General features: G+C 37.1%; 1 protein-coding gene across 10 annotated transcripts in view; it reads left to right on the top strand.

Annotated features, from left to right (window-relative positions):
- NFYA (nuclear transcription factor Y subunit alpha) overlaps positions 1-16,866 on the top strand; it is a 28,671-nt gene that overhangs the window by 4,370 nt on the left and 7,435 nt on the right. For 2 of the 10 annotated variants that reach the window (XM_041746936.1, XM_041746953.1), the window contains exons 2-7: positions 2,943-3,075; positions 4,951-5,037; positions 7,842-7,988; positions 13,885-14,016; positions 14,245-14,350; positions 16,036-16,202. In XM_041746936.1, coding sequence (XP_041602870.1) covers positions 3,001-3,075; positions 4,951-5,037; positions 7,842-7,988; positions 13,885-14,016; positions 14,245-14,350; positions 16,036-16,202 — 714 coding nt within the window. In that variant the 5' untranslated portion in view covers positions 2,943-3,000. Of the gene's footprint in view, positions 1-2,927; positions 3,076-4,950; positions 5,038-7,841; positions 7,989-13,884; positions 14,017-14,244; positions 14,351-16,035; positions 16,203-16,866 lie in introns of all 10 variants that reach the window. The other 8 variants (XM_041746960.1, XM_041746946.1, XM_041746985.1 and 5 more) reach the window with 7 other exon arrangements.

Genomic DNA, 16,866 nt, shown 5'->3' with positions numbered 1-16,866 from the left:
CAACTGAGGTTCAAGGTAGTAGGAGCACATGGCTTCAGTGAAGCCAGTTGGGTACATAACTCACCATCAGTAGTCTCAAAATCATGTTGCAACCTGAGTCCCTCATAGATGTGAGAGATAATTGTTACTAGGTGGAGAAGTGTTTCCTTTTTTACCCTTCAGAGTACCATGGATAGAAATGTTTTTAAATTGGAGCATTTGTATTACTGGTGTAAACTAGTTAAGAGGAAAATCAGTAGGACATTCTGTTTATTACTCTCTCACGTCCTTCATAAAATAAATTTCTGGAAAATAGTGACCAAGGAAAAAAATCTCATACAGAGAGGGGATTTTGGTGAGGGAATGGTAGTGTTGAAAGGATATTCTTTCATGATCCTAATGCTTAAAATCAACTTTATTGAGTTACAGTTTAGACACAAAGGGTAATCATTTTAAGTATACATTTTAGTTAGACAAGTTTCTACATCTATGTGACCATCATCACAATAAAAATGCATATAAAACATTTTCATAACCCCTGGAAGTTCCAGATGCTCTATCCCAATTAGCTTCCCACCCCCACCCCACCTTTCCAGTCCCAGGAAACCACTGACCTGCTTTCTGTCTCTAGATTATTATGGCCTTTTGAGGGTTTCATATAAATGGAATCACTTATGCTCTTTTGAATCGTGATCCTGAATTCTTTCATTTTATTGGTTTTTAAACATATATTGTGTTGCAGTTAGAAACAAGATAGTTTAGGGAAGAACATTTACTTCCCTCGCAGAGTCACTTTGTCTTGCTGAAAACCTGATTTTCCATACTGTTACCAGAATCTCTCAGGAGCCAATTAGTCAACCAGTTTAGAAGGGTAAAAATCAAAAAGTCAGTTTGTCAGTATGCAACAAGAGATAACTCAAGTTTATTTATGTTGCTGATTGTATTTGTTCTCTATTGGTTTATCTAAATGTAAATCCAAATTATGGTTAGTTGCTTGGTGAGCATTCCATCAGAGCAAGGGTAGTGAGTTAGAGAACCATATGGCCACAGAACATCATGCAGCGATGGCATAGTCATCTTGTCACTTATTTATGGTTCTCATACCATGTTGGTTATGAGAACTAGGCTACATTTTTAGTATAAAAAATTTCAAACATACAGTAAAGGTAAAAGAATTTTAAATAAACACCAGCATACCTATCACCTAGAGTCTCTCCTCTTAACACTACCATGCTTGGTTTGTCAGCTATCAATACATCGTATTTTTGATATATTTCAGAGTGAATTTTATACCTAAATATACTTTTTCCTAAATACTTTACATGCACTTGAATATATTTTTATTTCTTTCACACCAGATTGAGACAGTTTACAAGTGATTAATCTCCTCTACCACGTGTGGATTTTTGTAGAGTAGTGCATTTCTTTGCTGACGTAATATGTAGTTCATTTCGGCTCACATAACTTTATCATTCAAATTTTAGAATTTATGAAGGCCTGGAGTTGTGGGCAAAGATTTATCTATGTTTTGCTTATGTATATCTGTATTTCTGCCATACTTCCAAGGTATATTACCCTTTGGTAGTTGGTATAATTTTAAATTTTTGAATCAAGTTTATGTAAGGTTCTCAAATACCATTTCCATTTATCTAATAGTGACCTTATTTTAAAAGAATCTTTATGTGATAAGGGGTGTGAGAAGAGTTAATTTGACCTAGGCCTGGTTATTTGAAAATATTTAAGGACTTAACTCATTTTCTAATGTTTGAAATGATACTGTAGAGACAATATTGTGATATAAAGGTAAAGTCAAAAGAAGAGTCCTTATTCTTTAGAGATAAGATACTAAAGTATTCACAGAATTTTAGAATAATACAGTGTCTGGGATTTACTGCAAAATGATTCAGGGGTGAGTGAAAATTGGATGAGATGTGTGACAGGATTGACCATGGAGTAATATTTGGAGATGGCTGTGGGGGTTCATTAATAATGTTCTCATTACTCTTCTTTTAAGATTTTATTTATTTATTGAGAGAGAGTGTGCACAATTATGAACGGGGGAGGGGCAGAGAGAGATAATTTTTTAAGATTTATTTAGAGGTAGAGACTGCAGGAAGTGGGGAAGGGTGCAGAAGGAGAGAGAATCTTAGACAGTGTTGAGTGTGGAACCCAACAAAGAGCTCGACCTCATGACCCAAAGAAAGTTAAAATTATTTAATAAAGGGTAGGATATTGTAGCCATTCAAATGTAAGAGTGGGGGAAACTTACGTTCTTTTTAGAAAAACTTGTAGTCTTAATAGGTCATAAAAATTTTTCCTATTTAATCTATAAACATTTCTGCCATAAGTATAACTTCTTATTCCTTGCTCTGGATTAAAATGCAGATTCTTAAACCTTTGCTCAAGCCTTCTTAATGGAGATTTTGATATGAAGAATGGTTGACTTCAGGTCTGGGTAATTTCCTTACTAGGTAATAAGCAGTGAAGTTTTACACTGCAGACCATTTGTAGTGAACTAGAGTAGCACTTTGGTATTGTATTGACAAGTAGGTAGCAAGTATGTGCTTTAAATTAAAGAAACTGTTTATCCTCTAAAGTACATGTGCAGACCTGAAAACTAGTGTTAAGTAGGCTTTGTAACAACGTGTGGTATTGTAGTTTCCTGAGTGTTTCGAAGTTGGAAGTGTTGCCCTGGTAGTATTTGAAAGGTAAGGCTGCCAATAAGAAATAACTAAAAGCACTTCCAAGACATGTGAAATGGCATTATGAAATTGTTGGCATGAGCGTGCCTTGTCATCCTAGTTACAAATGATATCAAAAACGGACATTTCCTATTCTCTTACCTGTTGACTTGGGAATAAAGCACAACAATAAGTTATCAATGTCAATCATCTGGTGAGGCTTTTATTAACAATCTCACTTAGTTTCTTTCCCAACCTTTCTAATAGGAGTGCATTTCGCAGTCTTCTAGGATCTCCTGAGTGAAACTCACTGTGGACAGGATTCTAACTTGGAGGGATCATGGAGCAGTATACAGCAAACAGCAATAGTTCGACAGAGCAGATTGTTGTGCAGGCTGGACAAATTCAGCAGCAGGTATGGAAGTAAAACTGCTTTAAACAGCACAGTAATGGAGCCCAGAATGGCACCACCTACATGGGGAATTATTTAGAAGTACCAGATCTTATGAATAATAGGTCTGGTGACTTGTGCCAGGGTGCTTTTTGAAGATTGGATTTGTTGAGATTTCTCTCATGTTCCATGTGTTCCAAGCTCTATATACAGTCCATGACCATATAGAATTTGCTCTTTTGGGGAGTCTGGTTTAACACTGAATTGCTCATTTCACTTTGCTAAAGTCAAAACCTAGAGTGTTCTCAGATGGAAATTTGGAGTTTTTGGTTTTTTTCTGGAATCATTTTTGTTGTTTTTCCTTTCCTCAATTAAGCTAGCTTTGTGATCTTTTAAAAAAGACTTTGGCCACAATGGATAAACCAAGATTGTTAGCATCTATGAAATCTCCTGTTTTTTTTTTTATTTGATCCGTCATGGTGCTTATTGTGAAAATTCTAGTTCAGCATTAGGTTGATACTTAGCCACTTTTATGAATAAGCACATATGAGAATGGAACTCCCTGTTGGCTTACTCTTTAAAAAGATTGCGGGGGGCAGTCCGGGTGGCTCAGTGGTTTAGCGCCGCCTTCAGTCCAGGGTGTGATACTGGAGACCCTGGATCGAGCCCCACGTTCAGGTTCAGGCTTCCTGCATGGAACCTGCTTCTCCCTCTGCCTGTGTCTCTGCCTCTCTCTCTGTGTCTCTCATGAATGAATAAAAGAAAGAAAAGAAAAGAAGAAAGAAAGGAAGGAAAGGAAGGAAGGAAGGAAGGAAGGAAGGAAAGAAAAGAAAGAAAAGAAAAGAAAGAAACCATGCTTTTCAAAATAAGTAAAAAGATAGATTGCTTTCTTAGGTTTGTACAGAGATTACATGTTCTGATGCTCTGTACCTAGCTTTTTATTTTCATGAAAGTTTACTTGTATTTCTCCCTAGAAGAAAATACATTTATTATGTATCGATTTGACCTTAGGCCAAGACTGGTAAATTGTTTCATTTCCATGAGGGAACTTAGATAATACAAAAAAGTAGATGGTCGGGATTACAAAGGCTATTTTGATGATGAATTGTTCCCATTTAATGATCAAAGAAAGGAGCAACTCTTGATTAAAAGATACTAATTATTTAAACTCCTTCATTGGCTTTTCCTTCCACATAGCTGCTGTGTCTCTGGTAGCTTCCTTCAACTGCCTCCTTAGGAAAGGGGATTCCACAAAGGGCCCTCTATTCACACCATCCCCTGATGGATGAAGTCTTGTTTGGTCAGAACTTAACCATTAAAAGATATAAAAATTAGGTTAAATCACTGAAAACATTGCTTCTAAGGTAAATAAGTGAATACAAATAATCTTATTTTGGGGACATGAGAGCAGTGACCAACATGAAGATGATTTTGGTTCACAGTGATTGCTTTATTCTCCTATCTGGTGATTACATTTAAGTCCAAGCAATTCTTCATTTTGGCTTCAAAGCTGTAAAAACCTGATAACTTTGTTTTTGTGAACTCACTTGAGAAAATAAAAAGAGCATTAAGATAACTTTAGGCAGAAGGATCAAATGCTTATTTCTGGAGGGAATGATTGCATTAAAAAAATTTTATGTTAATGATGACAACTATTGTTTTTGAGTCATGGAAATGTGTTTTGAGTTTCACTATGGGGACAAAGGGCTAATATCTTTAATCCTGTTACCTACAACAAAACAGTTTCAGCATAGGGAGGCTGTACAGTTTGAAAGTCCTCTGTTGGGTGGGGCTGTTGAAAGAAGACTCCCTCTCCCACAGGAGGTAAGGTGATCTCATGTCTTGAACTATACATTTCCTTCCTGATACATTTCAAGCTCTTCCTGTTCCTGTTCTCAGCAGCAGGGTGGTGTCACTGCTGTCCAGTTGCAGACTGAGGCCCAGGTGGCATCCGCCTCAGGCCAGCAAGTCCAGACCCTCCAGGTAGTGGTGCCCTCTCTGATTCTCTGTAAGCACTGCATGAAATTCTCCTGTCTTCATGTCTGGTGCTATTTGTGGTAGGATCTCAAGGAGGAATGACAAAGTCAGTTGCATGTTTCTGATGCTGTTAACTTGTCTTTGAGGCTTATAAGATTCCAGTTTCCTTGTGTTTCATGCCCAGTCATGCAGTGACTCCAGTATCAATTTTCTGAAAATTAAATTTGGCTCTTGTGTTTCTTTGGGAATACCCGGGAAGGAAATGGCATAAGAGACAGTAAGAAATTCTTAAAAGTGGCGTTAGAATCTATTTAGAGCCCAAGCTGTATAATCAGGTTGCATGGTAAAATCTGTGGACTTGTATTTATAATAGTGGAATAAAAAACAGCTAGGGTTAGATTATGCTTTATTTTTGTTGAAAGGGCAATTTAGCTGCATAATAATCCTTGTACTTGGCAAGGTGTATCTAATCAGTAAATCTTAATCTCTTAACTGCTGCCTTTTCACTACCCTTCCTAGGAAACCATGACCTGTTTTATTACTATAGGCAAAGATTACTCTATACCTCTTATTGGACAGAGGTGGAATTTGCTTTCTATAAGTCTTAGGTATTATTGCCACTATAAAAATTCTTACTTCACCAGAGCAGTTCCCTAACATTATGTATGGCCAAACTAAATATCCTAAGGTGGGGTTATATTTTGCCCAGTTCCTATGTAAAAATGAGAGTAGAAGCCTAAGTCTTTTCTGTGTCTGCAGGTTACCTTGATTAAAATGACTATTTTTGAGAAATTGGCAAAATTTAAATCGCTCTGCCTTTTTTCCTCCATTGAATGGAAATGATTCAAAGTAGGAACTAGAATATAGAACAGGCATCTCACTTCAGTGCTGCTAAGCATCTGGCAGTTACCTGCCCCTCACCGTAATCATTTCACCCTAACCTTTGAGCCCTACCCCCCACCCCATATCTGCCACCAGTAGTGTCTGATGATGATAAGCAGTCAGTTCTGAACATAAATTAGGCTTAAAAAAAAGATGAGCTTAGGTACTCCCAAACCATGTTCAAATCTCAGAATTCAACAGCTTGTTCTTCATGTTTTTCATGCTTGCTTCATCTTATTGATACATAAAACAGTATTGTCATTAACCACTTGTGGAATGGGAATGTAACATGCTCTTAACTGTATGGCTTCTTGTCTGATGCATGTGTCCTTGTAATCATTCATATGTTGTAAACACAGTGGGCTCCTTGGAGTCTCAAATGGTTTATCATGTGCACATTTAACATATTAGTGATGGGAGAAGTTCAAGATGATGGGTAGCCAGAAATTTATGAATAGTTGAGCCTTAACACTTTGTTTCTTACCTATAGATTTTAAGAGAAATGGGAACAACTTTATGGAAATAATGAAAACCTTTCCTCTAGGGGTCTCATTATGTTAGAGAATTTTTAATACTTCTTTCAGTTACTCATTTAATAAATATTCAGAACAATTCTTTTTGATGGAGTATATGCAGACATTGGTGTAGCAAAGGGAATTTAATTTGATAAGGAAAGGAGAAAGCATGAGAGAATCAGATTGTAAAGTCCTTTAAAAAATAAAGTGGAATTTTTCAAAGAACAGTTTATAAAACTTAGGATTTAAAAGTTCCTGAAGATTCTGATGCATTTGGTGGTGGTGGTGGTGGTGGTGGTGGTACTGGTGAGGAGGGGGCCTTAATTTCTAATCTATCATCTAGGGAATATTGATCTTTTAACCAGTTACTGTTACTTTAACACGCTTTTCAATGGCATTAAGAATGAATATTTTAGCCCTATGAATATTCTTGTGTTCTGTTACAAATAATTCCTTGAGACAAAGACAGGATCTGGAAATGAAAGTTTTGGACTTGGAGCTATTCTTTTGAACATTCCATTTCATTTCTAACATGGTTTGTTTTTTTTGGCTTCCAGGGTTCATTCAATTTAGTGCTAGGTATTTTTATATTGGGACTCAAGATGTTATAGAGCGTATATAATGCTCTGGCTTCTAGATTAAGCCATTTACTCATAGGAAGTTGGGAGGTTTTTGGTACACTTGAGTGTACTCCCCAATTTATCACTATTTCTGCTAAAACTAAAACAACTATGCAGATATTGCAGGGTCCAGTGTGAGGAATTCCACCACAGAGTTTTAAAATTGACCAGAAGATATTTCTAGGACGTCTCTAGTGGGCTCTTGAAACAACCACAGGACTAGAATTCCCAGAGTGAAATGGAAGGCAAACGTTATATATTTCATTTATGCCTGAGAGACTATGGGGAGAAAGGGTCTTCTCTTAAACTTCCAGAGCTGCTTGTTACCCAGCCTCCTGGAATCATTGCTAGGTAGTTTGATTTATTCCTTCCAGGTTATTTAGAATTTGCACTCAACCACCATCACCACCATCAGCCCTCCCTCTCATTGCCTCCTTTCCAGGCTTCACAAGAAACTATTCCTGAATATTAGTCTCAAAAAGCGCATAGTCTGGATGTTTTGATTAAGTACTTCTCATGGATTTAGCCTGTATTTGATGACAAATACCTTATGTCTTTTGAGACCCTGGGTATATTTCATTATATCTCACCCTAAAGTATTCAACTTTGCATTTGGTCAAAGAGTGTTTTTGAAGAGGGTAACTTGAAAACAAGAACTTGAGACATATTTTCTTAGTCTCTCTTCTATCTTTTCCCACTCTACCAAGGCAGCAGAATAGTTCCAGTGATTATCTTTTGGGAAAAACCATTTTTGTATCTTCCATTATTTCATTGTTTTTACTTTATTTCCTTCTAGGTCCAGGGGCAGCCATTAATGGTACAGGTCAGTGGAGGCCAGTTAATCACATCAACTGGCCAACCTATCATGGTCCAAGCTGTCCCTGGTGGACAAGGTCAAACCATCATGCAAGTACCTGTGTCTGGGACTCAGGGTTTGCAGCAGGTGAGCAATGCAAAAAATGTTTAGACAATATCAGAATAGATATCTGAAAGAAGAGCTTGTTTGAACTATTTGTTGATTTGACATTTAACTGCCACCCTACATTCACAATTAGTCGATTTTCTACTTTTGTACTATCAGGGATAGAAAGCAGAACTGTACAGAAATTGGATGTCTGGTAAGGACTGATGTTGGGCATGATCTTGAGTCAGTATATAAAGAATGCAAAAAAATAAGAATCTAGTTTAATAGAAGTAATTCGTTGGTTTGATCTTTGTTGGAACTTCTGGCAACTGAGGGAATTTACAGTGTGCAAGTGATTTATAATTTGAATTATCTAGCAAGTAATGAACAAGAAAATACTTAAGTGCAAACCCATCACACACTTAGAGCAAAATGTATAACCCTTAAATACTTTAAGAGAACTAAAAAATGAATGGTATTTCTCTTTTGAAGTGAGGAAAAGAAAGGACAAAATAAGCAAAAAATAGGTTAAAATGAATGAAGTAGAAAATTAATAAAAATGTAGAAAGGGTAAATAAAAACTGATTCTGTAAACAGACCAATGAAGTAGCTAGGTAAATCTACGGGAAAGACCAAATCAGAAACAGAAAACAAAGGTAAACGAGACATGCAGCTTGGTGACATCAAAGTTTTAAAAACTAGAAGGATTTTTATTGAGTTTGTAAAAATTATAAAGAATTTATATCCAGTGCTGGGGTGGGTGTAGAGAAAAGGAAACACTCATTATTATTGGTAATTTCAAATTCTGAAGGCATCTCACTATTAAATACATAAATATAAACCTTTGATCCTTCTGCTCCACTTCTGAGAATCCATTGTGTAAGAAAAGCATCTGTGTACAGGGAAAAATGTACAGACCTTTATTGCAGCATTGTACTAGGAAAAAAAAAAAAAGGTACCCAACTGTCCATTCCATCAATAAGGATAAAGAAATGGTTGAATACATCATACTGCATATGTTCATATATGGAGCATTTTGTCCTTGTTAAAAAAGATGAACTGTTTACCAGGCGGGTAGTCGATATTGAAGTATTTTTAGTGAAAAATAATTTGCACAGAAATATACTATGATTTCTGTAATGGATAGCTGAACACTCATGGGTATATATGTTTATGTGCACAGAAGTGGGGGCAAGGGAGAGTTATTAACCTTTTAGTATATCTATATTTTAACAATTAAAATAATCACAATGATTTAATTTTTCTGGAGGAATTTAATGTAAGTTGAAAAAACCCAGCCACAATCACACTACTTGATAACTCTAAATTTTATATAAGCCCTTAATCATTTTATGTACACTTTGGGGGCATAATTATGCATATAGTTTTATGTGTTTGGTAGTGTTTTATTAAAATTTTGGTAGCGTTTATGTGTTTGGTAGTGTTTATTAAAATTTAACTTACTTCCACATCATTTTCTTACCATTTTTAATCCCCTCATAATGATCAACCAATTTGATGAATCAGAATTTACAATTTACAGAGTATAGTCTGGGATTTTTTTGTCTGTTTTGCTTTATTTTTAGTTTTTTACTCTTCTAGGTAAGGTTACCGTAACTGTATTTCAGTGATTGCCTTATTTTTCAGTTGAATTCTTAGAGTAATTTCTTTGGAGTGAGGGGATTGTTTGAGTAAAGGGTAAGATCGTTTTTAAGGCCGTTGGCATATTTTTGCCTAGATAGAGTTGTAGTTAGGATTAAAAATAGTTTCCACATTGCTCCATGCATAAATGTATGAGGCTTTAAATATATTTTGTGTGTGTGCTTGCTGCAGTGTCGTACTGCTGTTTCATTTCTGTCCCTTTTGTTGCCTCCTCTCCAGTCCCTTGCCACACCTTCCCCTCCACTGTTGAATAGAAACAGTGTGTTATAAGGCTAGGAACAGTGTACTGTGAGTGTAGTGACCTGACTTTGATTCCCAAGTCTGCCATTAAACAAGATTTCTGATCCTGGCCAAGTCATTTGATTATCTGTGTTCTCATCCAAAAATGAAGTTTTTATATCAAGTAATGTTTAGGGTTCATTCCAGCTCTAAATTCTTTGATTTTATGGGGAGGTTTTTTTGGTATTTAGGAGACTTTGAAAGGGTTATTTCTTTCATTCCCTTCCCTCCAAGTAGGATTGTAACTAATCAAACCATGCTGAAGAGATTCTTTTCTGTTAATATGTATAAAGCTCTAGGTATGATTCCATAGCATCCTTTAAAATGTTTAAGGTTTCAATCCCTATTTTACTAGAAGTTGCTTCTCATCAATGTTTTTTTTTTTTAACTTTTTTTTTTTTTAATTTTTATTTATTTATGATAGTCACACACAGAGAGAGAGAGAGAGAGAGAGAGGCAGAGACTCAGGCAGAGGGAGAAGCAGGCTCCATGCACCGGGAGCCTGACGTGGGATTCGATCCCGGGTCTCCAGGATCGCGCCCTGGGCCAAAGGCAGGCGCAAAACCGCTGCACCACCCAGGGATCCCTAGTGTTTTTTTTTTAATCAGTGTTTTTTGAATAACCATTTCTTTTAGAAGAGTACTCCTTAACCTGTTTTTTTTGTTTTGTTTTGTTTTTATTGCATGCTCTATATTAGAATTCCACTGAAATCTGTATCCCCTTAGAAAAGGTACAGGTGTCCAGATTTATGCTAAATCTGTGTATAACTTTAGGTTAAGGTCCCTGGCTTAATACAGACAGGGGAACCAAAGTATAGAGTGAAGAAATAAATCCAGGAATATTGAAAGTTGATATATTATCAGGGAAGAAGTTGTCTAAGAATGACATAGAAAAAGAAAACATGGTTTTCTCATACTCATACTATATACTCATACTATATACTTGGTAGATTTGCAGGTTTAAATGTAAAAAAGCATACTTAGAAACTTAGATTTTAGGGGCACCTGGGTGGCTCAGTGTTTGAGTGTCTGCCTTTGTCTCAGGTTATGATCCTAGGGTCCTGGGATCGAGTCCCGCATTAGGCTCCCTGTAGGGAGCCTGCTTCTCCTTCTGCCTATTTCTCTGCCTTTCTTTCCGTATCTCATGAAATAAAATCTTTTAAAAAAAACAAACTTTGATTTTATTTACAGGAGAATTTTGTTTATGTCATAGGGTATAAAAGGATTTTTTAAAGATATAAAGACCAAATTGATGTGACTTCTTTAAAATAAAAATTTATATATATCAAAATATAAATAAAAGACAAGGTACAGATATGCAGAAGGTATTTTTTAACACACATAACTTGGTTTGCATCTAAAATACTTGAAAAATGTTTATGTATTGATACAAAAATAATAATCTAGTAGAAAAATGGGCAAAGAATATGAATAGGTGGAAAAGGAAACCCTAATGACTAATAATAGGTATTCTTTGCTGTTTGAAACCCAGCTAGGAATTAGATTCAGATAACTAAATAAATTTGTTCACTTATTTTTGTATTAGCCACTATCTAAGTGTCAACCATGAGGCAAGTATTTGGAAAAAGTTAGTCAAGAAGACCCAGGTAGAGGATTCTGGGAAGATGGCAGAACAAGACATACCAGGAATCTGTCTCCCCACCTACCCAGTAATTGCATTGGCAAAATCTGTCTGACATAAACTATTTGGGGACTCTGGAGTCTATTGAAAGCTTTTTACTTCTAGGAGAAAGCATAGACTTCTGTTGAAGGTAATTTCAGTAAGTTTGAGCACTTAGCACAATAGCAGCTACCTAGCACCCTAGCAGGCAGTTGCATGCAGGTCTTTTTTTTTTTTTTTTTAAGATTTTATTTATTTATTCATGAGAGAGACAGAGAGAGAGGCAGAGACACGGGCAGAGGGAGATGCAGGCTCCATGCAGAGAGCCCGATGTGGGACACTGTCCCGGGTCTCCAGGATCGTGCCCTGGGCCGAAGGCGGCGCTAAACCGCTGAGCCACCCAGCCTGCCGGCATGCAGGTCTTAAAGCAACTTATGTGGGCAGCTAATAGGAGCCAGGATGAGCAAAATGGACCTATCCTCCAAAATCAGGGATCACTGATGGCTGCTTCTGATTGAAGGTGCAGGCGAAGGAGGCAGGCAGCCTGTGTCATCCATCATCACACTTCCCACGCTGTTGTAAGTCCCTCTCCCTCCAGCAAAAGTGATGGACTCCTAGAGAATTATAAAAAGCCAACAGCCTTCCCTGCCCCCTTCTTTTTTCTCTTTTTTCACCCTTTGAGAGCCAACACCCTTCTCAAAAGAAGCTGAATATGGAAAATCAGAAAAGGTCTGCACATTCTTGGGGACAGAGAGGCACAGAAAAGACATGAGAAAGTCTTACCTTTACACCTTAGTCTGATTTTTTTGGCACAGAGACTGCCTGCAATAGTCAAAACAATAACTAAACCCTGGGAAGGGCAAGAATCTGATTGCCACAACTATAACATTATTTGACTTAATACGCAGTTTCCAACAAAAATTGTAAGGCATACGAAGAAACAGGAAAGTATGGCCCATTCAGAGGAAAAAATTAATAGAGGCTATCCTTAAAAAGATTTGCTGTTAAAAAAAAAAAAAGATTTGCTAAGATAAGCACTTTAAAAATAACTGTCCTGAAGATGCTCAACTACAAGAAGATGTTGAAAAAGTCAGGAAAGCAGTGTAGGAACAAAATGGAAATATCAATAAAGAGATAGGAAACCTGAAAAGAAACTGGCACTGATAAGCACACTAATGGAAATGAAAAATTTACTAGAGTCAGGGAAAATTTGAGCAGATAGGAGAAAGAATCCACGAATTTGAAGATAAGGCAATGGAATTGATTGGATCTGAGGAACAGAAAGAAAAAACTTTGGAAAAAAGTGAACAGAGCCTAAGGAAACTGTGAGTCCACTATCAAGTGTGTCAATAGATGCACTGTGGAAGTCTCAGAAGAGAAAGAGAACGGGGCAGGGAGAATGTTTGAAGAAATAATGGCTGAAGATTTCCCAAATTTGATGGAAAGACAATTAGGATGAACTCAGAGACCCACAGCAAGACACATTATCATCAAACATTTAAAAGCCATACATGGAGAACCATGAAAGCAAGAGAGTAGTGACTTGTCACCTACAGGGGATCCTCAGTAAGATTTTTAGCAGATTTATTATCAGAAACTTTGGAGGCCAGAAGGCAGTGGGCTAATATATTCAGAGTAGACAGATCATATGTCAGGTCACACAGTAAGTCTCAAACTGCATACAAAGTATCTTTGATCACAGTGGGATGAAGTTAGAAATCAACAATAGAAATAAATGTGGAAAATTAACAAATCTGTGGAAATAATCAATGGATCAAAGGAGAAATTACATGAGAAATTAGAAAATATGAATGAAAACAAAGACCAAACATTACCAAAACTAACAGGACATTGCAAAAACAGTGTTGAGGGGGAAATTGATGGCTGTAAGTGCTTACATTAAAAAATAAGAAAGATTGACAACCCATCATCACAACTTAACCTGGCAACCTAAGGAATAGAAAAATACTGAATTAAGGCCAAAGCTGGCCAAAAGAAGGGAAAAAAATGAAATAGTAGAAAAACAATAGAGAAAATAAAAATAAAAGTTCTTTGAAAATAATAAAATTGACAAATCTCTAGTGTTAGAAACTAAAAAAAGTCTCATGCCAGCACGGTTATATATCATCTTTTTTAAAACTGACTTTGATTCCTTAAATCATCCTGTATCTAGGCAGCAGCTAAAATTCCCCCATTGTTTTGTAGATGAAAAACCACTTATGTCTAATTTATAATAGAGAGCAGAATGAGATTCTTTTTTTTTCCTCTTCAGAGCCTTTCTTGTTTTCTAAAGGAATTTGGTAACTAAGATTCCAGTACCAAAAGAAACCAGCGCCAGCAGGGTACTAACCTTTCTCTGTGTTCTCTTGCACAGATACAATTGGTCCCACCTGGACAGATTCAGATCCAGGGTGGGCAGGCTGTGCAGGTGCAGGGCCAGCAGGGTCAGACCCAGCAGATCATCATCCAGCAACCCCAGACAGCAGTCACTGCTGGCCAGACCCAGGTAATTCCTTATCTCTGTCAACACAAGAGCACTGTCAGCTGATTTGAAAGGGTCAGACAGCTGAGCCAAATACTTCCCAGGTAGTAGAAATAGGGAAAGAAAATATCAAAAATGTTATTGTTGTTGTTTTCTTAAAAAGAAGGGTCCTTTAAAAAAAAAAAAAAAAAAGAAGGGGTCCTTTGTGGTAGCTTTGGAGTCTATTAAATTGTCATGATCTATTTCCTTCAGACACAGCAGCAGATTGCTGTCCAGGGACAGCAGGTGGCACAGACTGCTGAAGGGCAGACTATTGTCTATCAGCCAGTTAATGCGGACGGCACCATTCTACAGCAAGGTAAGTGTGCCTGTCCATTTCTATAGGACTTTGAGGGGCACCTCGTTTATCCTTGGAGCAAATGACTGCTTCAGAAATACTGTGGTTACCTCTGCACAACATACTTTTAAACAAAATCTTTTTAAATCTTCATTGATTGTTTTGTTGTCATTCATACGTGACCAGTATTGGTAACATTTGTTAGGCATACCTACAGTGGTTGTGAAAAGGCTGGTCCTAGAGATTTATTTAAGCTTTTGAGCATTTCTGGGGGGAAAAATATTTAGAAATAGAAGATTGGAAATAGTTTTATTATTGGTATTATTGGTAGTGGAAGAGAGAGATCAAAGTCAAATTGGCATTTAGTCTCATTGCTACTTACAGGATTTTTTTCTTCTGTTTTTTTTATTTCTTGTCCACTTTATTATTAATTTTTGCCCAAAAGACTTCTTATGTTCCTACTATGTATGCAGCACTTCACTAAGAAAGAAATTTTCTTCTTAGCCTCTAATCTATTATGAGAGATATATATGTGACCAAATAAATGCAGTGCAGAGCCTTTATAGAGGTATGTTCTAGAAATAGATAATACATAAATATAGGAGCAATGAAATCTGTTTGACTTGGGAGGAGAATGGACTTCAGAGAAGAGGAGGTAGCTCAAACTGAACTTGAGAGCTTTTGGAAGCATCTGTCAGAAAACTAAATTGGGAAAGGACATCTCAGAGTATGAGTAAAAGTTTTACTTATGAGGGGTACCTGGGTGGCTGAGTCAGTTGGCTCAGGTCATGAGATCAAGCCCTGCATTGGGCTCCAAGCTGGGCATAGAACCTGCTTAGGATTCTCTCTGGCCCACTCCTCACCCCCACTTACATGCACACCTGCTCTCTCAAAAAAAAAAAAGAAAGAAAAGAAAAGAAAAGAAAAGAAAAAAAAGTTGACTTCTGATTAAAATTAGCAGTATACAAGCTCCAGTGAGTACAGTAAGTGTGTGCTCCTATGATTCAGGAGGAGGCTTGAACTGGATTGAGCCCAGGCAGGAGCTCAAACCAAAGTGTTTAGTTGAATTTTAAATTTTATTTTATTTTTTTTTCTTTTCTTTCTTTTTTTTAAGATTTATTTATTCATGATAGAGAGGCAGAGACACAGGCAGAGGGAAAAGCAGGCTCCATGCTGGGAACCTGACACAGGACTCGATCCCAGGACCCCAGGATCATGCCCTGGGCCAAAGGCAGGTGCCAAACTGCTGAGCCACCCAGGGATCCCCTTAAATTTTATTTCTATAACAGCTTGAGGCATTACCAATTTAGGATAAATAAATTATATATTTATGATATTTATAAAACTTTCATCCTAAACAGATTATTCCTGTATATAAGAACAGTGGGTACAGCTGAAGTCAGATTGACCCTTAGAAGTGGAGACCTCCAAACTTTCTCACCAGCCATTGAAAGCTATTATTGGGATACCCAGGGAGGTATCCACTTCAGATCTGGAACCCAGATAGTGAATAGAAAATCAAAGGTAGTGATTACTTGGATTACATGCAGCAAACCAGGCAGAGAGTAGGAGAGGCTCTCCCTTTGTGCTGTTTAGTATGCTTTTCCAGGGTAAATAAGTGTGTGCCAGATAGAAGAGGGACTAACTGTGTTCCCTTCTTTCTGTGTACCTGTTTTTTGTTTGTTTTATGTTTTATTTTCTTAAAGTTACAGTCCCTGTTTCAGGCATGATCACCATCCCAGCAGCCAGTTTGGCAGGAGCACAGATTGTTCAGACAGGAGCCAACACCAACACAACCAGCAGTGGGCAGGGGACTGTCACTGTGACACTACCAGTGGCAGGCAATGTGGTCAATTCAGGAGGGATGGTCATGGTAAGAAAATGCATTCTTCACCTTACCACTCTGTCATTTATCTTTCTTTATATTTCTTTGTCATTGAAAATTTTTTTGGACTTGCAACTTGATGTCTTTCATAAAGCCTATTGAAAATGCTGACCCCTTGGGATCAAATTGATCCTTAAGGCACTTACAGAGGTCTGCTTTTGCAAGAAACATTACAATGAACTATATAATTCATTCTGAGCACCTACTATGTGCTGGGGACTATTCTAGGTGCTAGAGATACAGCAGAGGATAAACAGAAATACCTGCTTTTGAATAATTTTATTCAGAATTCAAATAATGAAGACATAGACTATTAATCTTTGGGAAATGGGAACTAAATTGCCCACAGTGAGTGAAATAAGAAGCTCAAAATTAGATAGCAATCAATAAAGAAACCAAAAAAATGTATGCTACAAAGACATTGGGAAAATAGGGAAGGAGAGATGAGTAGTGGTGTGAGCAGAGGCTAAGTCCTCCTGTCCAAAATGGATGTCAGTGTACAGTACCTAAAATGAGTAAATTAAGAACAAGTAATAGAAGCCTGCGCACAGAGGTGGAGGAAGCTACCAGAAGAAAACAACACATCCATTCAACACATCATAGTTGGGAAGGGAATGGGGCTTGGGAACCTGTTACTGATTTCCTCTTACAT

This window comes from Vulpes lagopus, chromosome 1, assembly GCF_018345385.1.
Source record: "Vulpes lagopus strain Blue_001 chromosome 1, ASM1834538v1, whole genome shotgun sequence".
Classification (NCBI taxonomy): domain Eukaryota; kingdom Metazoa; phylum Chordata; class Mammalia; order Carnivora; family Canidae; genus Vulpes; species Vulpes lagopus.
This window is presented reverse-complemented; position numbering and strand designations above follow the sequence as displayed.